Source organism: Mesoplodon densirostris, chromosome 2, assembly GCF_025265405.1.
Source record: "Mesoplodon densirostris isolate mMesDen1 chromosome 2, mMesDen1 primary haplotype, whole genome shotgun sequence".
NCBI classification, from domain to species: Eukaryota; Metazoa; Chordata; class Mammalia; order Artiodactyla; family Ziphiidae; genus Mesoplodon; species Mesoplodon densirostris.
In genome coordinates, this window is record NC_082662.1 from 177,362,249 (window position 1) to 177,388,663 (window position 26,415).

Here is a 26,415-nt window from a genome sequence, read left to right on the forward strand (position 1 = left end):
AAACTAAAAACTACTATATGATCCAGCAATCCATTCCTGAGTATATATATTCAAAGAAAATAAAAACATTAATTTGAAAAGATACATGTACCCCAATATTCAATAGCAGCATTATTTATAATTACCAAGATATGGAAACAGCCTATATGTCCATCAACAGATGAATGGATAAAGAAGATATTTTTATATATACATATATATACATACACACACACATATATATGTATATATGTATGTATACACACACACACACAATGGAATACTGCTCAGCTACAAAAAAGAATGAAATTTTGCCATTTTCAACAACATGGGGTATTATGCCTAGGGAAATTAGTCAGACAGAGAAAGAAAGCCAAATACTATATGTTATCACTTATATGTGGAATCTAAAAAGATAAAACAAACTAGTGAATATAACAAAAAAGAAACAGACGCGCAGATATAAAGAATGAACTAGTAGTTATCAGTGGAGTGACGGAAGAGGGAGGGAATAGATAGGGATAGGGTATTAAGAGATACTACTCTGTAAAAAATAAATAAGTTACAAGGATATATTGTACAGCATAGGGAATATAGCCAATGTTTTGTAACTATAAATGGAATATAATCTATAAAACTTTTGAATCGCTATTAAATTAATATGAAACTAATATTGTAAATTACTTCAATAAAAATAAATAAGTCAAAAGAAAATTAAAAAGAAAGAAGAATGCAATGAAATAGTGAAATATATTTTTTAGAAGACTATGTAAAACAGGTCATAGCGACATGTTAAGAAATAAGCCAGGCACTATTGATATGAATCGCTATAAGTACTTTGAAATAATTTGTGAGGTCAAGAAACACTTCCCTTTTTCATACTTATATTACTCAGTCTATCTTAGCTAAAGTCATTTTAGTCTGATGAATTAAAAAATACTCTCTGCTCCCATGTTCCTATTTGGTATAGTAGCCAAAAGAGAACTGTCATCTTCATGCTTTTATTTGCATGTCTGGCTCCTACTAGTAAATATAAGGAAGTATACAGTATAACCCCTAGCTGACTATCTGAGTTAATTATGGATTAGTCATATTCTTCCAGGGCAATATTTTTCAGAATTGATGAGAAACTGAGGGAAATTTGAGCACTGAAAAGTGGAAACAGTTAAGATAGGGATCAACTGCAGTCTCTGTAATCAGAGTGACATCATTTTGGTGTCATTTGCCTTTATTTATCAACACATTGGAGAGGATTGGCATAGCTTCTTTTTGTTTTGTTTTTCTTTCTTACCAGTCAATAATTTCACTGCTATAAAAATACAAGTCCAATAATTTGTCACATCCTATGGAACTTGAAGAAAATAATCTGATCAAGTATATTTATGACATTGAGAATTTTTAAAAGAGATATGGTCAACATCATTTAGTTTCTTTATATGTGAGAAAATATGACCAAAAAGAGTTACGTCTTTAAAGGACATCATATAATTTATTAACTTCATTACAAGTAAAATAAAAAATTATTTGCAATAAGAACCACATGAATAAATTACATTTTCTAAGGAGTATATTTTTATGATATATCTGAGGTTCCATGACAAAATCAATATACCTGATATATGCTCGAACTTGACATCCTCGAAACCAGCTCTGGATTTTAACTGCTGCATCATTCTCCTTTTTTCGAAGTACATCCACAACGCTAAAAAGAAATTATTTAAAGCATTTCATTAGTGACTAATATAATTCTAAAGCAAATCAACCTGTTAAACTTAATTTTTAATTTCTTTGAAAATTATAATTCAAATGTCATTTTAAATAAAATTAAAATACTAAAGAAAGTATTCCAGAAATAATAAACTATGTTTCAAAAATTAACCTTTCTCTAAGAGGCCATGTGCTTTCAACAGCTTTACGTTTTTTACTTTTATAAGCACCTATTTGCAACTAATTAATTCACGAGTGGTTTTTATAAGGAAATTTAAAAAACAATGTGCTATTTTGTCATTATTTAAAAACATAATTATTTGAATTTTCTGTTTAAATGCCACTACACATATTATGCAAGATTAAAATCCTTGCATATTTCACTTACTATATCAAATGAATTGCCTCTAAGTAAAATGCATCCGTCATTTTACCTATTCTAGATACAGTTCTTAGAACATGTATGTCAGTTAAAGGAGGCAGGGGCCAGGGCCATGGGCCTTATAAAGAGATAAGAAATTCAGTCTTTAGATTTTACTGACTTATAGGAAGAAAAGGTTTAGTCAGGACAGATCTCCATCTTAATTTTTTCAGTCATTACAATTCTCCCTCTCTCTCCCCATCTGATAAAGTCATGTTGCTTAGGGCAATTACTGTAGACCACAGAGTAATTTCTCTCCTAGAAGACTGGCTGGCACTTAGCACTTTATGTTTGCTGAATGAATAAAGAATTGCTAGTCACTTATTTTTTACTTTTTAAAAAATTCTCTCAAGAATTGTGTTTTCTTAGGCTATTTTTTTGTTTTTGTTGTATGTTAAATATATAGATTTCATTAAATTTATATAATTAGAACAAAAACAGAATGGGAAAAATATTTCAAACAATATTATGAAGTTGGCTGAGAAAGCAAATAGGATTAGCAATTAAACTGTCAGTGACAAATAGTTAAAGAAGTAAATAGACAGATTATCTACTAGATAAGCAGGAAGAGAGTTACCTAGAAAGCCTGACTGAAAAGGACCTTCAAAAGCAGAGAGAGGAACAAAAATTATGCATCAAGTCAGTGACCCAGATGTGAAAAAGAGTAGTGGTGAGAAATCGCACAGATCAGTAAGGTTGCATAAAGGGTAGCAGAAGTGAAGAACAAACTGTAAAAACTACACAAGAGAATAGTCACTCACTTTACCAGATAATGGAAGGCACCCTGATAAGATTATTGTATGATGCAATAAAATTAGCTGGAAATAACTGTGTGAGGACACACTAGACAATTAGAAGAAAAGAAAGTTTCGTTATTGCTGTATGTTTGCCCTTCAGGTACAAAATAAGAGCAGAGACATGTATAAACTTGGCTCAAATTATTAGACTGAACGTGGGAAAGACAACAGCTTAAAGTCCTTTCCTCCATGGAGCCTTCCTTGAATCCCCAGACTCCATGAGGCCTTTCCATTATACACACTCATAGCTCTCATAACATTTAATACAATCATATGTAATTGTTTAATGAGGGTCTTTCCACTAAACTTGAAGATGCAAAAGGCAGTCATCTTGTCTATTTTGTCCCACATGACTCTCTCAGTGGGTCCAGAGAGATCATGGATGTTACACCTAACACTCAACCTTTGTCTTCCCAGAGGTGCTTCCTCTGGGGGACAGCATGTCACCTGCCACATTTAATCTCTGTGAAGAATGTCATTTGCAAGCTCCCTCACTACACCTTTCACTGCATGGACATCTCTCCCCATTTTAGGATGACAGAGCTGTTGAGAACCCAACAGGAACCCCCATGCTCTTAGTAACTTGAGTCCTGGGGTGATTATGGGTAACAGACAGGCAGATCTCTGAATGAACCTGTTAAAATAAGTAGAGAAAAGAATAATAATATCTTAAACAAATTAATACTTTACGTGCTAGCACTGTTCCTAGCATTTACATACCACTGAGTTAACTCACAAGTAATCCTTTCACATCTCGATGAAGTAAATATGCCCATTTGACAGCAGAAGACACTAAGGTAGAGGGAAGTGTAGCTATATGCCCAAGGTCACACATTGGTGGGTGTCAGAGCGGAGATTTGATTCTAGGTAGTCTAGCTCTCAAGGCTGCATTCCTAACCATCACTTCCCCAGAAGGGGAAGAGGAAGGATAAGAACAGGAGAAGTGAGGGAAGTAAAAGGGAAGGAAAAGCAAGGAAAAAGGGGCAAGAGGAAAAATGCAGGTAAGCCATTTCCAAATATAATATTGAAATTGTGTGGCATAAAATAGCACCGATCTCCTAATAACAATAAATGAAGATGAAGATGTGGAAAAACATCAACATCTATAGCAAAAAACAAAAATTTCTCACTATACGGAGTACTGTGAGAATGCAGTACATTAGGCACTCGTGTATATGGCCAGAAGGAAACAATTTGGTCTTTGAACACATACAGAAAACTTTCATTTATAAGAGTCAAAAGTCACACAACTTCAGGAATGTTCATTAGAAGTGCATACACATACACATGGTAGTAAAACTATAATGGGAATGATAAAACACAAATTTCAGGACAGACGTGCAGTAAATTTCTAAGATCTGTCATGTCTTCATAAACTAGGAATGCCATAAACGGGAAAACCAAAGACTTTGTGCTGTTGTCACTATATTTGAGAGAAAGAAAAGAAACTTTGAAAAAATTAAACAACCCAATTGAAAAGCAGCAAAACACAGGCAATTTACAGAAAAGAAAATACAAGCAATTTATACTTCTAAAAGCCCTTGACCTGGGTTCTGGGTATATTTGCACTTTTTTTTTTTTTTTTTTTTTTTGCGGTATGTGGGCCTCTCACTGTTGTGGCCTCTCCCGTTGTGAAGCACAGGCTCCAGACCCGCAAGCTCAGCGGCCATGGCTCAGGGGCCCAGCCACTCCGCGGCATGTGGGATCTTCCCGGACCGGGGCACAAACCCGTGTCCCCTGCATCGGCAGGCGGACTCTCAACCACTGCACCACCAGGGAAGCCCATATTTGCACTTTTGAGATCTATAGCAAACCACCTTGTGAGTGCCGATGTGTATTTCAGGAAAAATTACATTGAAACAAACAAGGTCCTTAAAATTTCAGAAAACAAGGCCCTTTAGTCAAGAAGCTGAAGTTAAGGATTGATGAATGGTTACCAATGTTAAATTTTACTGTCAAATGTCATCATTGTTCCAAAAAAGGTAAGCACATTTAGAATTTCGTTCTGAACAGTTAACTGGTTGATGTTACTTCCACAAAATATGTGAATTTGCTGCTTCTGCAAGGCAATGTGAAAGAGGAAGTATTACCTTTATGTATTCAATACAAACATTTATTTATGGAATTTTGGTACAATGTACATTGAAAAACATGTAAAATACTGAAGAAACTAACAAATGGCATTGAAGTGTCTTTAATAAAAGATCTTTTATAAAATGTTGTTTTAAAAAAGCACCAAAAGACACTCAAGATGAGTCAGGAATTTTTTAATGATGTATCATTGTACTATTAAAATAACAGAAACAACCTAAATAAGCAAGAGATGGACTACAGTACATCCATAAAATGGAACACTATTTTGTCCTTACAAAAAATTAAGTGGATCAATGTCTTCACATGGACAAAACATGTTGTAGTGGGAAAAAAAGGAAGATACAGTACAATACAATATGATCCCATATTTATAAAAAACAATTTTAACTACATGAGTACGTGAATGTAGGCATAGAAAAAGTCTTGCTTTGTACAAATAAGGTTATTAAAAGTGGTTGCCTTTAGGGAATAAAATTTGAAAGGAGAAATTTACTTTATTAACTTCTGAATTTGGCAAATTATTTTATAAGAGCTGTGTAATACTTCGTAATTATTTTTTTTAAATTTGTAATGAATAAACTAACACAATCCCTTAGAAAAATAGAAACACATTTTCAAGTTTAAGGGAAATATTAGACTTATCTAGGCATTAAACCCTAAGGAGTTTGACCATTTAATATAACATCAACTATGGCCTAACCTAGTTAAAATATTAGGATAGTGGCCAGCACTTTTGCTTTGCAGAAAGACCTTAGGTCAAATTCTAACTGTGCCACTTACTGGTTGGGTTACCTTAAGCAAGTTTTTTAATCCAAAATTCAGTTTCTTCTGTAAAATTTCAATAACAGTGTATCATGGGTATGTTTGTTGGCATATCACAAAGGAACTGGAAGACTGGTAAATAATATGTTTTCAATAAATTATAATGATAATTACTACATTATTACATAACGGTGGGCATCTATGTAGATTGCAGGAAGAAAAAAATACCAGTCTGTCAATATCTTATTCATTAATTCAAAAATATTTATTATATGTAAACTATGTGTTCGTATGGCATTTATTTATTATTGAATAAATCTGACATGTAACATTTTGTTAAGCTTAAGGTATATAGCTTATTACATACATACATTTACATATTGTAATATGATTTACAATATAGTGATATTTATCATATTACATAATTAAAATACAATATTATTGTCTGTATTTATTATATGAATTAGATCTCTATGGCTTATTTACTACTCATTACACATTTGTACCCTTAAACACCATCATTCTTAGCCACCCCCCTCCTCTGGTAACCACCATTTACTCTGTTTTTTATGGGTTTAATTTTTTTAGATTCCACATATAAATGATCTAATATAGCACTTGTCTTTCTGTCTGACTTACCTCACTTAGCATAATGTGCTCAAGGTCCATCCATGTTGTCACAAATGGGAAGGTATCTTCCTTTCTTACGGCTGAATAATATTCCATTGTGCATATGTACCACATCTTTTTTACCCATTCATCCATTTACGGGCATTTGGGTTGTTTCCAAATCTTGGCTATTATAAATAATGCTGCCATAAATGTGGAGTGCATATATCTTGTCAAAATCCTGTAGTCATTTCTTTTGGGTACATACCCAGAAGTGGAATAGCTGGATCATATGGTAGATCTATTTTTAATTTTTTGAGGAATCTTCAAATTGTTTGCCATACTGGTTGGACCAATTTACATTCCCACCAACGACATACAGAGGTTCTCTTTTCACTACATCCTTGACAGCACTTGTTGTCTCTTGTCTTCTTGATGACAGCCATTTTAACAGATGGGAGATGATATCACACGGTGGTTTTTGTTTGTATTTCCCTTATGATTAGTCATGTTGAGCATCTTTTTATGTGTCTGTTGGCCATCTCAATGTCTTCTTTAGAGAAATGACTATTTAGTTCTTCTGCCCATTTTTTAATTGGACTGTTTGCTTTCCTGTTATTGAGTTGACTGAGCTCTTTATATATTTTGGATATTAAGCCCCTATCTGATATGTGGTTTGCAAAATTTTTCTCCCATTCCGTACTTACTACTTGGGACTTTGAGTGTGTCCACAGCTCAGTAGAAAGGCTCTTAATTGGGGTGGGGGTGAGGGGCGGGGGTGTCCCAGATGTCCATGGGCAATCCTGTTGCCTCCTGGGGCAGACAGAAGATGACTTCCTTTAGTTCTTGTGGTCTGCCTACTTCCCTGTCCTTCATCTCCCTCAGTCACTGAGTGTCCTCAGAGAGAGCAACTGGTCCCTCGAGTTGCAACACGTGTGGCTGGGCAGACCCTCACTCACCGCCTTCAGCCTCCACCTCCTCTTCCGGAAAGGTTGTGTCAGCTCACTGACAGGCTGGCCTCTGCCTTCTCTGCCATCACTCTTCTGCTGCCACCATATCCGACGCCACTTCCCTTGTTCTGCTGCCTCCTCTGCCATCTAATCCATCCACTTTCAGGTGCACAAATGGATGGATATCCCAGGTGTCCTCATATGTTGTGCAGAGGTGCTTTCTTTCTTTCTTTCTCTTTCTTTCTTCCTTTCTTTCTTTTTTTTTCTGGTTATGGATGCCTGATTAGTTTTAAATCAAAGTGGAGAGAAAAAAGGAACAACTTATGCTGCCATGATGCTACCATCACTTTTAGCATGCCATTTAAGCCAAAGATGTATATATGACATATTCTGTGCTCTCAAGCTTGCAAACTATTGGGTGGGCCAAAATGTGTCTTCAGCTTTTTAAGTAAAAATAAAAGACACATTTTTCATTTTCACCAAGAACTTTACTGAACAACATATTCACCCTTTTGTTCCACGACCTTCTGCCATTTTTCAGGCAACTTCATAATTCCATCTTCCCAAAACTTTTTATCTTTTTGAGCAAAGAACTGTTCCAGGTGCCTTTTAGAGTCTTCCAGGGAATCGAAATTTTTTTCCATTAACAGAATTTTGTAAAGACCGAAATAAATGGAAATCCGAAGGTGCAATGTCTGGTGAATACGGAGGATGAGTCAGAACTTCCCAGCCAAGCTGTAACAGTTTTTGCCTGGTCATCAAAGAAACATGTGGTCTTATGTTATCCTAATGGAAGATTATGTGTTTTCTATTGACTCATTCTGGAAGCTTTTCGTCGAGTGCCGCTTTCAGTTGGTCTAATTGGGAGCAGTACTTGTTGGAATTAATTGTTTGGCTTTCTGGAAGGAGCTCATAATAGAGGGCTCCCTTCCAATCCCACCATATATACAACATCCCCATCTTTGGATAAAGACCAGCCTTTGGTGTGGTTGGTGGTGGTTTATTTTGCTTGCCCCACGATCTCTTCCATTCCACGGTATTGTGTCCACTTTTCATCACCCGTCACAAATTGTTTTAAAAACGGAACGTTTTCATTACATTTCAGTAAAGAATCACGTGTGGAAATATGGTCAAGAAGGTTTTTTCACTTAACTTATGTGGAACCCAAACATCAAAGTGATTCACATAACCAAGCTGGTGCAAAAGATTTTCAATGCTTGATTTGGATATTTTGAGTATGTTGGCTATCTCCTGTGTGACTTAACATTGATTGTTCTCAATTATTGTTTCAATTTGATCACTATCAACTTCAACTGTCCTACCTGCCTGTGGAGCATCGTCCAGCGAGAAATCTCCAGCACGTAACTTTGCAAACCACTTTTGACACATTCGATCAGTCACAGCACCTTCTCCATATACTGCACAAAACTTTTTTTGCATTTCAGTTACATTTTACCTTTCTTGAAATAATAAAGCATAATATACTGAAAATGTTGCTTTTTTTCTTCCACCTTCAATATTAAAATGGCTACACAAAAATTAACCAATTTTGATGTCTTTTTTTTAAATGCACGCTGATATGACAGCTGTCACATACAATCTAACAGAATTGTTTCGAATGAAGTTAAAGACAATTAAGCGCTACTACAGCCATCTTATGGAAAAAACGAAAGAACCTTTTGGCCCACCCAATAATAGAACTGAAAAATAATAGCAACAGTAAATAAAATTACATGAAAAGTGAAATACCGTATGAGAAAAGTAAAATACCATGTCAGAAGGAAAGATCTGGAAAATTCAGAAGTAGAAAAGTTTTTTTCGTTTGTTTTTTAGGAAATAATGAGTAGGGAGAGATGGGAGTCAAAGGAAGCATTTTGAGTAGTTTCTCAGAGGATGGGCAACTCTCCTGATCTGTATATCTAAAACGCCTGTGCTGGGATATTCCTCAGGCACTTCAAATTCAACATATCTAAAATAACTCCTCTCATCCCTCCTCCACACACACCCATCCTCTATTCTTCTCTCTTAGAACGGCTCTTTTCTGCAAACCATTTCTCATGAAAGACAATATTATTCACCCAACTGCTCAAATCAAAAACTGCAAAACCAATTCTTTGCATTAGTTCATGTCTTCATATTTTTAAGATTAGTTACTTGCAAAAGCATTGTTTCCTAGACACTAGTCTTTTATTCTACTCTATCCTTCAAGCTATTGTTTGAATGGTCTTTCTAAAACATGAATCTAATCAAGCCCATTTTTTCCTAAAATCCTTTCATGGCAACCCCACAAAACACCCCAAGTCTTCTGAATGAAGTCTAAAGCCCTTGAGATTTCAAAGTCCTCCCAGCTCTGGCTCAGACTTAATCTCCCATGTTTTCTTTTACCACTTCAATCCTATGATAGAGCCATTCTACTCCTATAGTTCACAGAACAGGCCCTGTGCTCTCTTGCCCTCAAACTATTACAAAACTACACCCTCTTCTTGAACTGACTTTTGCAACTTCCAGAGAGATGTATCTTTATAGTACCCTGAAGTTTCTTCTATATACTAATTATAACATTTATCTTCTTGAGAGGCTCGCCTTTTATTCATATCTGTATCCCAACATGTACTAAAGTATCTGATACATAGGAGGAGCTAAACTAATGTTCGTGGAAGGATGGAAGAAAGGAAGAAAAGAAGAAGGAAGAAAGGAAGAAAAGAAGGAAGATATGATAAGTAATAGCTGAAGCCAAGGCAGAAGGCAAAGTTCTTAATGGTTCTCAGAATTTTGTGTATAATATTAAAGGATATTAGACTCCCTGAATATCATCATTGTGGCACTGGCACCACACATCTCCAAAGTTTAACAGACTCTGGTTCAAAAAAATTTATAGAGAAAGGTGTTAAATAAGGGGGAAAAAAAACAAAAAACAAGACCCAAGTATAAGAGACAAGTATTTTGCAGTTCATTAGAAGTTAATGGAAAGGCATCAGGAAAGGGAGATCATGATTAAACAGTGTCAAATGCCATGAAAAAGTCATGAAAACAAGGCCAGTTTCAAGGGGTTACAGGGTTAGAAGGAATCTTTCATTTTTCTTTTAACATTTTATCCTAGTCAATAATAAGATATTCTAGTGCAGGATATAAAATGTCATTTAGGGCAAATATAGAAAAGATAAAGCAACACAGTGTCTAGTAGAGCAGGCGATTCAAAGAAGATAGAGTGTAAAGAAGACAAGGAAAGAAACATTTATTGAAAGAGGTTGATGTAAAGTCAATTTCATGATAATGGGATAAAACGGTTTCTCATGGTTATTTAACCCTTTTTATCATTAGCATTTAATATAACTATAGTAGGTCTGTTTTTCAGTTTTAAATACACAGTTGACCCTTGAATAATGTGGGTGTTACGGGATTTTTACAGTCAAAAATCCATGTATAATTTTAGAGTCAACCCCCCATATCTGCAGTTCCACATCCACAGATTCAACCAACTGGGGATTGTGTAGCACTGCAGAATGTATTTGTTGAAAACAATCTGAGTATAAGTGGACTCAGCCAGTTCAAACCCATGTTGTTCAAGGGTCAACTATGCTCTATTTAAATCATTGAAAACATTCTTCTGTCCTTCACCAGGAGCAATCAACAACTGACTATCTTTGCAAAGGAGGGAGAAAAAATATAGGGTATACAGATATGCCTACTACTTCTTTTCAACTAGTGTATTAGTTTGAACTTATGCCTTACTTATAATTGTCATAAGAAATACAGAAGATAAGCAATCAAATTATCTGTCCTGAGTTTATGTTTTTTTAACTCTCCTGGTAATAATGCTAACATATAATACCTAGTCAAAAGGAAGATTAAATAATTTCTTTTTGGAGTTATTAAAAAATCTCTGGGGAGCTTCCCTGGTGGCACAGTGGTTGAGAGTCCACCTGTCGATGCAGGGGACACGAGTTCGTGCCCCGGTCCGGGAGGATCCCACATGCCGCGGAGCAACTGGGCCCGTGAGCCACAGCGGCTGAGCCTGTGCGTCTGGAGCCTGTGCTCCGCAGCGAGAGGCCGTGGCGGTGAGAGGCCTGTGCACCGCGATGAAGAGTGGCCCCCGCTTGCCACAACTAGAGAGGGCCCTCGCACGGAAATGAAGACCCAACACAGCCATAAATAAATAAATAAATAAATAAATAAATAAATAAATAAATAATCACATTACAGAAGAGTATTTTAAAAAAAAATCTCTGGGTTTTTTTTTTAACAGTTATATAAATAAAAGCATACTATGACACTAATAAGAACCATATATTAAATTAAAGGGACATGCTTTAAAATAACTAGTAGTTAACTTACTGCTAAGTTTTAAGTTATGTGCTGAAATTTGACATCTATAAACATTTTTCTGTTGCCATTTTTTTAACTGCTTAAAAATGTAATTTACAGATACTTGGGTTGCCACTGGGATGCTACATACTCATGCAATATGTCATGAACTGCTAGACATTTTATGTTTAAAATGAAAAATGTGGGTAACACTTTATTTTAATGGTATAGTAATTAGTTCAAAATTACAATGAAAATAATATAGCAGTGAATAAAACATGACATCTACATGAATTTGAAATAAATTTATTATGATCAGCATTATCACAATGAATACTAAGTGAATTAATAATGATGAAAGACCAAAAGTATTACCAGGAATGTAATAAAACATCGAGAAAAAGCTGGAAGTTTCCAGTCACTTCATCATCAGCTAGAAGTATTATAACCCTGGATAACACTATGTGCACATATGTAATTAGTGAGCAGAAAATAACTGACAATAAATAAAAATGAAAAAATGTGTGGTTAAGTATTTTTCCAGCAATATGCAAAAAATATGCATTTTACACATCAAAATACTATGCTTAGTCTGACCTTAGCTACTAACTAAATACTAGATTAAAAACCCAATACGCTTTCCTTTTCATTATCATATAACTTGTAGCTATTTTAGACATTAGGAATAAAATTCCGATAGTAGCTGTCCTGTGTTATAAGACATATTGATGTGTAAAATGATTACTTTTTTCCATATCATTTCACTATTAGGTCTTAAAGGATTTCAAGCCCCTTAAAGGCAGGAATTATGCTTATTTTCTACATGGGGTTCTGATTATCACCCATGTTACTAATAAGAGGTCAATAACTACTTGATGATGAGAAATACAACACTTTAGAAGGTAGAAGCCATGGTTTGTTTTTCATTAATAGCTCTCGTTATTATTATTACTTCACAGTTCAATGAATCATGGGTTGCAAATACATAAGCATTAGATCATAAAGTAGGAATTATCACAGTTTGTCATGTAGATTTATACTGTTAGTGTACTTTTAAAATATTTCCTATTGGCTTTTCTTCATCTTCCTTCTCACTTCTCTTCACTTCATTTCCTGAACAAGTCAGTCCTAAAGAAATCAGCAGTGGGCAAGAAAAGCAAAGATATGTGCTGGCGGGTGGGAGGATGGGGAGGACCCCATGGCTCAGCATGGGGTATAACAGCCTGTGCGGGGTAAGGTGGGCATCCACATGCGGGGGCAACCCCTGGGGTAGGTTGTCCCAGTCTGCGTAAGGAGAGTATTCCCATGGAGAGGCCTGGCTTTAGTGTGTTGAGGAAAGGTAAAGAAAAGGTACACATGGGAGGGCAGCCAGACAGGGAATCAGAGCCCAAGAGTGATGAAAAGAGTACCCAAGTTGGCTGGGAGGTGATAGTTCAGCACAGAAAGGAAGACCCCACACAGGGTGGAAAGTGGTATACCTAAAAGAAAAAGCAGCTGTGGTGACAGGAGTTTGATTACATACAGAGGGATTGGTCAAATAAGTGAATATATTAAAAATAAAAGAAAAGGGAAAAAATGAGAATGAACTCTGTAGTGCTGGATTTGAAACAGAGTGTCAATGTAAACCCATGGATTTCAACATCTACATGGACAGATGAATGGATAGATACATAGATAAAGTATAGATGTAAACTCTGTGCAAATGCATATATACACATATTTCCTAGCTCTGTCCACTTGAGAGGGCTTGAGAACAGCAACACCCAATGGCACAGGCATCTACTAAAAGAAACAAGAGGTCCTTGAAGAAATGGATAACTCCAGGGCTGGGGCAGAAAAAGTAAAAGCTTAGCCTCAACTTTTTTGTGTCAGAAAGCCGGAGAGTATTACCATGATCAGGACACAGAAGGAAGCTTTTAGTGGCTTCCATTAGACAAATCTGGGACAATGCTAGCATGAAGATAAATAAGAGCAATGGATTTTAACCCATTGACTAAAATAAGAACATATGAGTCCATAACGATATAAATAAGAAAATATTTAAATAAATTGAAAGTTAGAAGAGGGACAGCTTCAAACTACTTGCTTTTAAAAAACACCTGTTAGTTACAAAGGAAAAAAGAACATCATAGTGAAGAAGCCTAGCAGACATAACCTTAATGACATTATCCAAATGAACCCCACCAGTAATTGGACAACTCAAAATCATGCAGTACCTGGTAGATGTATTGAAAAGATCAGAGCATTACTTCTGTGATATTTCTGCCATAGATACATACCTTTAATCTAATAGAGGAAAAATCAGACAAACTTAAACTGAGGGAAATTCCACAAAATAACTGATCTGTGTTCTTCAAAGGGGTCAAGGTCATGAAAATTGAAGAAAATCTGAGAAAATGCTTTATATTAAAAATAACTAAAGAGACAAAACAAACAGCATTGTTTGCTATAAATAACATTATTGGGACAATTGGCAAAAGTTGGAGTCTGAAGACTAGATGGTGGAAATGTACAAATATTAATTTCTTGATTTTGATGGTTGAATTGTGGTTACGTAGAAAATGTTCTCATATGGAAAAAGAATTTGCAAGGCATCAGATTGCAACGCATCCCCATTTGGTTTTTGAAAGAAGTCTCTCTGTACTGTATTGCAACTTTTATGTAAATTTGAGATTGTATACATACACACACACACACACACACACACACAAGAAAGAATGGCATCTCAATATTGTTTTATATTCTTCAAACACTTTTCATAGCTTAAAATATATTATTTAAAGTAGAATTAAGAGTAAGGGAAATTATCATGCACAAAGAAAACCATCTTACAATGATAAAAATGTTAATTTATCATATCTGTTAAGCAGATATGATCATTTTAAAGGCATATGCACCTAATAATAAAGCTTCAAAATACATGAAGCAAAACCTGACAAAACTAAAAGGAGAAATAGACAAGTTCACAATTATAGTTGGGAATTGCAACATGTCTCTCCAAATAATTGATAGGACAACTGTACAGGAAATCCATAACAATATAGAAAATGTGAATATTTATCAACCAACTTGATCTAATTGATATTTATAGAACACTCTACCCAATAATATATATTTGGTATGTCTTCAAATTCATTGATCTTTTATTTGCAATATTTTAGTCTGATGTTTAGTCCATCTAGTGAATTATTTCTTTCAGATGCTGTGTTTTTTTTAATCTCTGAAAGTTTCATTTGCTTCTTCTTTATATTCTATTTAACTTCTCATTATGCTCATATTTTCCTTTAAGTCTTTAAATTCTGAATCGCTATTTAAAAATCCTTGTCTGCTAATTTTATTATCTTTGTATTTCTGGTCTGTTTCTATTAACTGATTTTTCTCCTCCTTGTTATATGTCTTAGTTTGCTACATTTTTGTCCTACTAATAATTTAGGAATAGATGCTGGATACTATGAAGGCTATGCTGTTGAGAATTTGGATTTTGTTCAGAAATTACCTCCAGGAATAAAGACGGGTAATTGTCTGGATAATGTAATTTGTTTCCTTTCTTTCAGAGATCCTAATCCTGCACTGTCTGTTGCATCAATGTCTAGAAATAAGTTTTCATATATTTTGTTCAGTCTTCTAATTTTTCATGGTGAGAGGGCAAGTTTTGTACCAGTTATATCTTCATGGACACTTATTTTATATATTTAATTTTACCTTTTCAAAACAAAATTTGGGGGAATTCCCTGGCAGTCCAGTGGTTAAGACTCAGTGCTTTCACTGTTGAGGGCCTGGGTTCAATCCCTGGTCGGGGAACTAAGATCCTGCAAGCTGTGTGGTGCAGCCAAAATTATTTAAATTAAATTTTAAAAAAATCAAAATAAATTTTTTGTCTTAGAACAAATTTTTAACTATTTACTGTTTATTTCACAAATAATACATGAACATCCAAAGCTTAATTTAAAAATTTAAACCATATAGAAAAATAGAGAAAAAAATTGATTCCATTTCAACCTACCTTATCCTCCAATTTTCAAAATCTAATCATTATTAACAGCTTGTTATATGATTCCAGATCCATATTTTTGTGTCTCTATGTATTTATACATAAAAATTTCATGCTAAATGTATTACATGCTTTCTATGACCTCTTTTTTTTACTTTGTCTCAGAGATTTTTACGTCATTATGTATAAAATTTTTCACTCTTTTAAACTGCTACTTAATATTCCATCATGTGAATATGCCTTTATTCATTTAGCCAGATTAGTTACAAATACATACAAGTCTCTTCTGTGCTTTTCCTATTAGAAATAATGCTTTAATGAATGCCTTTTACATAAACCCATATATAAAATACTCTGTGCACAAACTGTGTACATATTTCTATAAGGTAAGTAGATACAGTCATATGCATTTTGATGCTATTGTAAATTATATATTTTTGTAGTTTCAAATTATAATTGCCCACTGTTATTATATTTTATATTTTAAAAAATTGATTTTTGTGTATTGTGTATTGTATCTGGCAATCTTGCTAAATTCACTTTTTATTTCTAAATCATTTTGTTTGTATGTGGTTTAGAGTTTTATATGCTTAAAATTGTGTTTTCAGTGAATAAAGACAATTTTATGGAGGTTCCTCAGAAAACTAAACATAGAATTACCACATGATCCAGCAATCCCACTTCTGGGAATATACCAGGACAAAACTATAATTCAAAAAGATACATGCACCCCTATGTCCATAGCTGCACTGTTCACAATAGCCACAAAATGGAAATAACCTAAATGTTCAACAACAGATGAATGGATAAAGAAGATGTGGTACATATATACAATGGGCTACTACTTAGCCATAAAAAAGAATGAAATAATGCCATTTGCAGCAACATGGATGGACCTAGAGATTATCATACTAAGTGAAGTATGTCAGAAAGAGAAAGACAAATACCATATAATATCACTTATATGTGGAATCTAAAATATGACACAAATGAACATAACTACAAAACAGAAACAGACTCATAGACATAGAGAACAGACTTATGGTTGCCAAGGGGGAGGGGGGAGGGGGAGGGATGGACTGGGAGTTTGGGATTGGTAGATGGAAACTATTACATTTAGAATGGATAAACAACAAGGTCCTATTATTAGCACAGCACAGGGAACTAAACTCAATATCCTGTGATAAAACACAATAGAAAAGAATATTAAAAAAAGAATGTCTATATGTGTGTAACTGAGTCACTTTGCTGTACAGCAGATTAGCACAACATTGTAAACCAACTCTCCTTCAATAAAAAAAAGACAATTGTAGTTCTTCCTGTGCAAAACCCCTTTATTTATCATGCAAAATTTAAAATTATTAAGGAAAGTGTGGATAGTTCAATAAATGGTGTTGAGACAACTGTATGTCTACAGAAAAAAATTAAGTTATTATCTCACAAAATACATGCATAGAAATATAACTGCATAAAGGGTGAAGGAAAAATGTAATAAAACTTTTAAATATTATCAGTAAATACAGATAATTTCCTTATAATCATGGGCTGGAAAAGACTCTTCCAAAATAGGCTAAAATTCCCAAAAGCCAGAGAAATAGATTGACTAATTTGACTACATAGAAAACTGAAAGATAGTATGGTAGACATTACCATAAACCTAAAATATATGTATTGGTTTTGGGAGTAGGTGATGGGGGAGCCAGTGGAGGAGTTCTTAAGGCCACTAAAGAGACAATTTAGGCTAGAATAGTGGAGAGGTAACAGATTAGAAGCTAAATAAAGAAGTACCTGCATTATGTATTAGTGACACAATTAGCAGGACTGTTGCCTGTAACTGCTTGTTGATTGAAAATGTACTAATGACTTTCTGACCCTGCACCAAGATGTCTAGGAAGAATACTGAAAGTGCCAATTGGATTCTTTAAACTGCATAGAATAAGGGGTATCTCATAAATCTCAGCACCACAATGCTTATCTAAATTTAACCATAAATACTACATACAAGTATAATTGCTCATCATTGTTTCTGTTACTTCTTTTGTTCTTCCCCTATCCTCAAATCCTTGTTATGATTTAATTTTAGTTTGATTACACAGAGTACTTTCTAGAGAACATTTCCTCAGGTTGGGTACATGGATGATGTAACTCTGAGTCTTTACATGTCTAAAAATATCTCATCAAAAGAATGAATAAGATCTTTGCTAGGTTTAGGATTTTTAGTTGTTACCTTGAATAATCGATAATTATTGTCCTTTTCTAGGTCTCTGTGTTGCATATGAGCCATCCAATGCTGGACTCTTTCCTTAGCAAATCACTTTTCTCTTTCCTATTTATATTAGAAGCTTGTAAAATTTTTTCTGTACCCTTGGATAGATACCATCTAAGAAGTACATCTTCCAAAAGAAAATCCTGTCTAGGACTCAGACAGTCCTTTCAATTCAAAGCCACACTCATTCTTCAGTTTAGGAACATTTTCTTCTAGTATTTCTTTATTATTAATCTATCTCCTTCCCATTCCTACTCCATATTCTGCAGTGACTATTATTCATATACTAAGTCCCATAGATATGTCTACCACATTGCTTTCCTGAAACATTTATATTTCAGTTATGACTATCCTATTTTTAATTGATTTCTTACATTTTTAAGCTGAAAAGAATTTTAATTGGTGGTTCCAGTAATTTTTTTTCTCTAATTTTATTTCTGTAAAAGTTCTCATTATATTTTTACTAAAGTTTACATCTGTGTCTTCCATTAGTTCTAACTCCACAGTAGCCACCTCTTCTGGCTTCTTAGCTTAATCTCCTTCCTCCAAACTAAAGTTCCCTTGTATGGCTTATGAATTTTCTCTGCCTATTTATGTTGATAGATATTCAATTGGTTGATATCTAGGCAGGACTGCCTGCTCAGGTCACTAGGGCAGTAGCATACTGACAGGCAGTAAAAGTTACTGTAAAAACATTTTCTGTTCAATGAGCCAGCAGTGAACATGTTGGAGAACTGAGATCTCTCTTTTGGTGCCTGAGGCATAGGTATTCGTTAGACCAATTTCAGGTCAGGAGGATTCCAGAGCTTCCATGGTCAAAGAAAAGAAGCCATTCATTCTCAGAAGTGATTCTTCAAGCTTTTGGTAGTCGATTTTGGAGACATACCAGAGGTCCTACTAGTATCTGCATCATCTGTGGACTCTACCAGATGCAGGCTTCTTTCTAAGCAGTGGGGTTCTTGGTCCTTATAGCTGTGTTTCCCTTATTTTGAAAACTGAGTTGTCTAAACACAAATGTGCAAGGGAGAAAAGAATAAGAGCTGCTGGCTTAGACTCCTATCTCTCCTTCTTCCTACTGAATTTTTGTTTTCTAGAAATTCTTCAAAATTACTGGTCTACTAATTGCATGCTTTTTTCTTCTGAAAATTTTGTAGATTTAGTCTTTAAAATTTTTTTACACTTAACTGTATTTTGAATGGAATCAAAGGAGAAGTATACATAAGTGCTTAGTATGTCTTCTGATCTAATTCCTCATCTAGTTATTGCTGGTACCAAGAAGAGTTACTGATTTTTCTAAATTTACCTTGTAATCAGACACTTTATCAAATTCATTTTATTTCTAAGAGTTTTAAAGTAGATTATCTTGCATTTTCTCAGCTTTATAATTTCATGATCTGTAACCAACTTTACTTCTTCCCTTCTAATATTTATTAATAAATATTTCTTTTTTTCTTTTATTACAGTATTGGCTACAATTTCCAGAAAAAAATTCCAAATAGTAGAATTAATGTGTATTTTTCTCTTGTTTTTGAATTAAATGGAACTATCAATATTGTATTTCATCAATACACATGATGTTGGCTATTGGTTTTAGAAACATATTCTTTATTATAAGCACATTTCCCTTTATTTCTCATTTATAAAGATTTTTTAACTTGAGAATTTTATCTGAATGATGGTTACATGGGTATACACATACGTAAAAATTATTAAGCCGTACACTTATAGTTTATGTACTTCATTAAATGTACATAATATATCAAAATTTTTAAAACTTTTATAAAGAAAAGAAAAATACTCATAAATAAATTTATCAACTGCCTTTCTTATATCCAATGAGTTGATCGTATGAATTTTATTCTTTGCCCTCCTGTTGTGATTTCCTTTAATATTATGATTTTACTGGGTGCTAACTAATGTGACAACAAATCATTTAATTTTCTTAGTTGACATCTCAATAGGCATTATTGCCTCGTTTACAGATGAGAAAGCTGATATTTAAAGTGTTTAAGTAGGTTAAGAGTATAAATTTATGAGCTTAAGTTTAAGCCTAAAGTAACACAGAATTAGGATTTCAACTGTTCCTGCACTCTGGCATAAATCATCCTTGTATGCTTGGCAGAAGCCTTGCTAAATTTTACTGGTCAGAATTGAGTCCCACTGAACAGAAAAATCAGCAACTAATTAGAATCAGAGGAAGAGACTCGTGTCTATCCAACTAAGTGCTATTTACAATCTTTAGGTTACTAGGACCAAGATGATTGTCCAAAGTCAAGGATATCAAACCAATTAATTAGACTAAGAATACAGTCAGGAACCTTTGACTATGTTGGAGTTAGAAACAAGTTGATTTTGTTTATGGGAATAATGGATTCCAGAATCAGGCCAACTTAAGGAATATTATACTTTAGGTTGACACAAGGTAATGAAGTCCAGGTAAATCGCTGGTCTTGTACTGGAGAGTACTTGCCATACCAGGTGTTTCCCTTTCCTCAACTTGACCTTAGAAAGGCAGGTTAGACCTTATGTATTTGATGTACCTAATTCCATGCAGGCACTTGATTTAAAGTCCCCATACTCCACGCATAAGGTTTGGACTGAGATGAATCAAACTTCATTAGATCTTTGATCTTTTTGAACAAGTAACTTACACTTTTAAGATCTCATTTTCCTCCATTGTAAAGTAGGAATAATAAAAATCACTTCATATGATTACTGTGAAAGTCAAGATAAAATAATATTTGTGAAAGCACTTAACAGAGTTCTCAGCACATACCAGATATTCAATTGCATTTATTTCTCTTTCTACTCCCTTCTCTCTATCCTCACGCACTCCCCATGTCCCGTTTCAGAGGGTAAGGGATCTGGAAATTTGAGTTAGCCACTTGGTCTCTACAGTGTCTCTGTAGAATTTCTAGCCCTCTTCCTGAGCAACTGCTTTCTCAATATTCCCCTACACATACCCTTCAGCTAAGTTAGTTAAAAGAGATTTTGACATATATTAGGTTAATTTCTGCTTATATACCTTTAGAAAACTATATACGGTTTAAAATGATTTCAAATCTTATTTATTTTTCTCATAAAGGCAAATTTGACTTAAATTTTCCTAACAAGCAAAACAGGCCACAAAGAGTTAAACTAATCAACGATGGAATTGGAGGAGGAAAGCAGAAAAAAGAAAACAAAATCAAAATGCTCTACCAATTTCAAAATAAGTTCGGAGTTTTCTTCATTATTTATTTTTAAAGACAGAAGTCAGATCAAGTCACTCCTCTATTGAAAATCCCCTATGACTTCCTATCTTAATCAGAGTAGAATCCAATATCCTTACTATGGCTTAAAAGCCCCAAATGATCTGGCTTCCAACCCTGTGCTGCAACACACTCATGCAGGCTTCTGACAACAAGGCCATAGCACTTGATGTTACAGCTCCTGAAGGATCATCCCTGAGATCCCTATCTAGTAGGCCTGCTCATCCACTTTTATTAGGACTCTGTTCAAATATTACCTGATCAGAGGAGCATCCTCAGACCACTCTATTTAAAACAGGATGTTTGTTCATGCTTTGCTCACCCTACCTTGCTTTATTCTTTTTGGTTATAATCACCCCAAGACAAAATATTCTATGTAAGTTTATTTATGTTCTGTCTCCCTCATGACTCTTTTGTTCACTGCTTTATCCTCAATACCTAGAACAGTCCTTAGCACATAATAGGTGTTCCATTCATATTTATTCAGTGAATATTTAATTCATAAATATAGCATTGAGAATCTAAGTAGCGTGCATTAGATTCTCATAAGAAATGTGAGAAATAAGTTCCCTTCTGAATAATATTAAAATCTAAAAAAAATAAAATAAAACACAGCTTCTACATGAGAAGTCATGACAGAGAGGGACAAGAATTAAAAAGTAGCTTAACATAGGGTGAACATGTAAAATGCCTATATATCAATATGTATATGTAGAAATGAATCACTTTGCTGTACACCTGAAATTACACAACATTGTAAATCAACTATACTCCAATATAAAATAAAAAATTACATTAAACATAAAGAAACGAACTTAACCCATCACAAATTTCCTGGTTTCTAATTATTTAAAACCCTAAAATGTGCTGTTTGTGAAGAGAAACATACAAAAACGATATGATTAACTCAGATCAGATAAAAGAGGATCAATATTAATATTACAAGTTGTATGTTACTGCATTAAATCTGTTTAAAGAAATAATAAAAATAATTTTTAAAAATTGCAAGTAGGATTCAAAGGTGAAACATTTTGCACATTCAAAAAAGACCAATATATAGCCAACAATGAAGAGACACACACCAGTACACATATATAAGCTAAATAACACGACATAAAAGGATACCACACAGTGGAAGCTCAGTGGAATTCAGTGAAAGAGGGACATTTTGAACTCATTCCTATTAGCATTTGACAGATCAACTAGATGAAATTTCAATAAGGATATGGGGAAAATGAACAATATGATTAATGAACATATACCAAATTCTTCTTTCCACGAATAGGATAGTATAAATGACCAATAAGTCCCAAAGAAATCTCAGTAATTCAGAAGAATAGAAATGAAACTAGGAAGTCATAGTGAAAGTTTAAAAAAAAAAAAAAACGGCCAACACTTAGTCAAATAACAACTGTGTAGTATCTTTGTGCCACCCTGTAACATCCTAGACACAATATTCAGTCTCTTTGATGAGCAGACCACCAAACATGAGTGCCCACCAAACACTGCTTGTGGGAGCAACTTCCCAAAGGGCTTGGACAGGTTTGATAATGCACAACTCTATCCGTGCCCCTAGCTTTCTTATCACATCAGCTACCACCATATTTGCTTTTCACTTCTTGGAATTCCACATCTTTCCCCTATGTTAGGCAGAGAAGCTTCTCTCTTCCTGGGTGGACACCCAGGCCCTGGAGGATTCAGGTGCTAATCTAAGCACTTAGTCATAGTATATCTTTCCCAGCAAAGTCATATTTCAACTTCAGAGGCAATCTGGTGCCAGCTGTTAGGTAGAAACATTTTTGCCACTGTCTTGTTACCATCATAGAAGCCATTAAAACAAACCAAGAAGAATTAAAATTGTTTCTTCCAACTCTGGTGCCTACATGCTAATGGAGTTGAAACAGTATGCTCATGCCATTTGGATTTCTGGATCTTGGTGCTTCCTGTCAGTTAATTCATCAAAACCAGTGTAGTGGGAAGAAAATCTTGTCTAGTATGGTAGTGAAGAGCATAAGCCTTAGAGTTGGGTTTTTTGGTTTTGAGACTTAGTAGCTGTATGACCTCATACAAATTATCAATCCATCTGAATCTCATGTTCTTTGCCTCATGTAAAGAAGGAATAAATATATAACATGTATGGATGTTTACAAATTAAACGATAGGCCCATACACCATTTTTTTTTTCTTACAAAGTCTCCCTTTTTATGCAAAATGGGGCCTGAACAGTCTCTTCAATAAGTGGTGCTGGGAAAACTGGACAGGGACATGTAAAAGTATGAGATTAGATCACTCCCTAACACCATACACAAAAATTAGCTCAAAATGGATTAAAGACCTAAATGTAAGGCCAGACACTATCAAACTCCTAGAGGAAAACATAGGCAGAACACTCTATGACATAAATCACAGCAAGATCCTTTTTGACCCATCTCCTAGAGAAATGGAAATAAAGACAAAAATAAACACATGGGACCTAATGAAACTTCAAAGCTTTTGCACAGCAAAGGAAACCATAAACAAGACCAAAAGACAACCCTCAGAATGGGAGAAAATATTTGCAAATGAAGCAACTGACAAAGGATTAATCTCCAAAATTTATAAGCAGCTCATGCAGCTCAATAGCAAAAAAACAAACAACCCAATCCAAAAATGGGCAGAAGACCTAAATAGACATTTCTCCACAGAAGATATACAGACAGCCAACAAACACATGAAAGGATGCTCAACATCTTTACTCATTAGAGAAATGCAAATCAAAACTACAATGAGATATCATCTCACACCAGTCAGAATGGCCATCATCAAAAAATCTAGAAACAATAAATGCTGGAGAGGGTGTGGAAAAAAGGGAACACTCTTGCACTGCTGGTGGGAATGTGAATTGGTACAGCCACTATGGAGAACAGTATGGAGGTTCCTTAAAAAACTACAAATAGAACTACCATATGACCCAGCAATCCCACTACTGGGCATATACCCTGAGAAAACCATAATTCAAAAAGAGACATGTACCAAAATGTTCATAGCAGCCCTATTTACAATAGCCCGGAGATGGAAACAACCTAAGTGTCCATCATCGGATGAATGGGTAAAGAAGATGTGGCACATATATACAATGGAATATTACTCAGCCATAAAAAGAAATGAAATTGAGCTATTTGTAATGAGGTGGATGGACCTAGAGTCTGTCATACAGAGTGAAGTAAGTCAGAAAGAGAAAGACAAATACTGTATGCTGACACATATATATGGAATTTAAAAAAAAATGTCATCAAGAACATAGGGGTAAGACAGGAATAAAGACACAGACCTACTAGAGCATGGACTTGAGGATATGGGGAGGGGGAAGGGTAAGCTGTGACAAAGTGAAAGAGCGGCATGGACATATATACACTACCAAACGTAAGGTAGATAGCTAGTGGGAAGCAGCCGCATAGCACAGGGAGATCAGCTCGGTTCTTTGTGACCGCCTGGAGGGGTGGGATAGGGAGGGTGGGAGGGAGACGCAAAAGGGAGGGGATATGGGAACATATGTATATGTATAACTGATTAAATTTGTAAAATAAAAAAAAAAAAATAAAATAAAATAAAATAAAAAAAAAAAAAAAAAAAAAAAAAAAAAAAAAAAAAAATGGGGCCTGACAGGAACTCTTGTGAGAAATGCAGATTTGCTGGCCATAACTGAGACCCACTGAATCAGAATCTGCATTTTACCAAGACCTTCAGGTGATTCTGATGTACACTGAAGTTTGCAAAAGAACTAATCTAGTCAATAACAGATGAGAAATGACAACCATTTCTTAAGGAAATTGCCCGTTTATTTTTTCATATACTAACATTTTATATGGTTTTTGCTCCTATGCTAATTAATACTTTTTTTTAAAACTAGGCAAACTTGGAAGTTTTGATTCCTTTGTGATCTTTAGAGACTCTCCTTCATACTGAAAATATTAATAATAATAATAAATGAAATGGAAGGAATGCCAGCCTATTCTCATCATGGCCTTTGTATAGCCCTAGTTTTTTCTCCAGACCATCTCCAGCTTGGGGAAAATGTGTCCATTGTCAAAAGTCAGGAGATGGGGACAAAGATTAACACTGAAATCTTTAGAAAAAAATTATGTCTGTTTGCAGTTGCAGGACACTTCACCAAGCTTTTCTAGAACACTGTTCTCAAGCTCTAAAAATATAGATTAATACATTAACTTGTAAAGTTGTGAAAACCAAATGAATATTGTATGGAAAAGTTCTTAATGCAATGCCCAGCATATAATCAGTGCTCAAGAAATGTTAGTCATTTCCCTTCCTGTTCATGCTTGCTCTGTTGTAATTATCTTTTAAATGCCTATATTCCATATTAGGCTATGAACATCAGAGGGATGGAATTTATTCTTTTAGATATCTATGTCATAAATACAGGACCTTCCACATAATTTATCTATAATTATAGATAATACATAATTTCTGTCTTTAGCTATTTTTCATACACTTATGTAAACCAGGACCAATGATTGATTGAAAGATTCATTTATGGAATTATTAGACAAGTAATTATTGTGCAGCTAAGAGGGATGATACTTATATATCTCATATATTATCTCACAACAGAATGTAAAATTAAATTGTGATCAAGTGCTGTAAAAGGTACACGGTGCTCTAAGAATGTAGTAGGTGAGAAAACTGTTAGAATAAGAATAGCTCAGCAAGATTCTGTCTTCTTGGCACGTTTTCCATTGGTCTAGCATGTCACTATCTTCTACTATGGTCTGATTTACTTTTTTTGGATTTTTTTCTTAAGTTGGAAAATCTCCTGAGGCACTGCTTCCAGAAGTCCAGTGTTCAAATGAACCACTAGGGAGAAGATTAGGTGTAGAGAGATGAATAAGGCCACTAGTGTCTTTCTTAGCCCTCTTCTATTAATTAACATATTGGTACTGATTATCCTGTCAGAATAGTTTAGGTACTGTCACTTCGGGAAGACAATTGAGTCACAGAACAGTTGAATTCAATGATATTTGTGACATAATGGAGGTTCACATCCCCAGGTAGATGGGGGATACTCTGAGCTCACCCAGCTAAGGAGCCTGGGCAACCCCAGTCAGGCCATTAATCCTTCTACAAGGATGACACAGGTTTCATCACATTGTGGAGTGATGATGTCAAAGGAAAACACTTCATTTTACAAGTTTATTTATACTGGAATTTTAAAAATCATCTCCAGCTGCTAACCATGGCTCCCTGTATCTATAATCCCCCTGTATGCTAACACTACTTTTAAATTTG

General features: G+C 34.6%; 1 protein-coding gene across 1 annotated transcript in view; it reads right to left on the reverse strand.

The window, feature by feature from the left end:
- The window catches only part of SPATA17 (spermatogenesis associated 17), a 172,162-nt gene that overhangs the window by 145,499 nt on the left and 248 nt on the right, over positions 1-26,415 (reverse strand). The window contains exon 2 of the mRNA XM_060088662.1: positions 1,592-1,681. Coding sequence (XP_059944645.1) covers positions 1,592-1,681 — 90 coding nt within the window. The remainder of the gene's footprint in view (positions 1-1,591; positions 1,682-26,415) is intronic.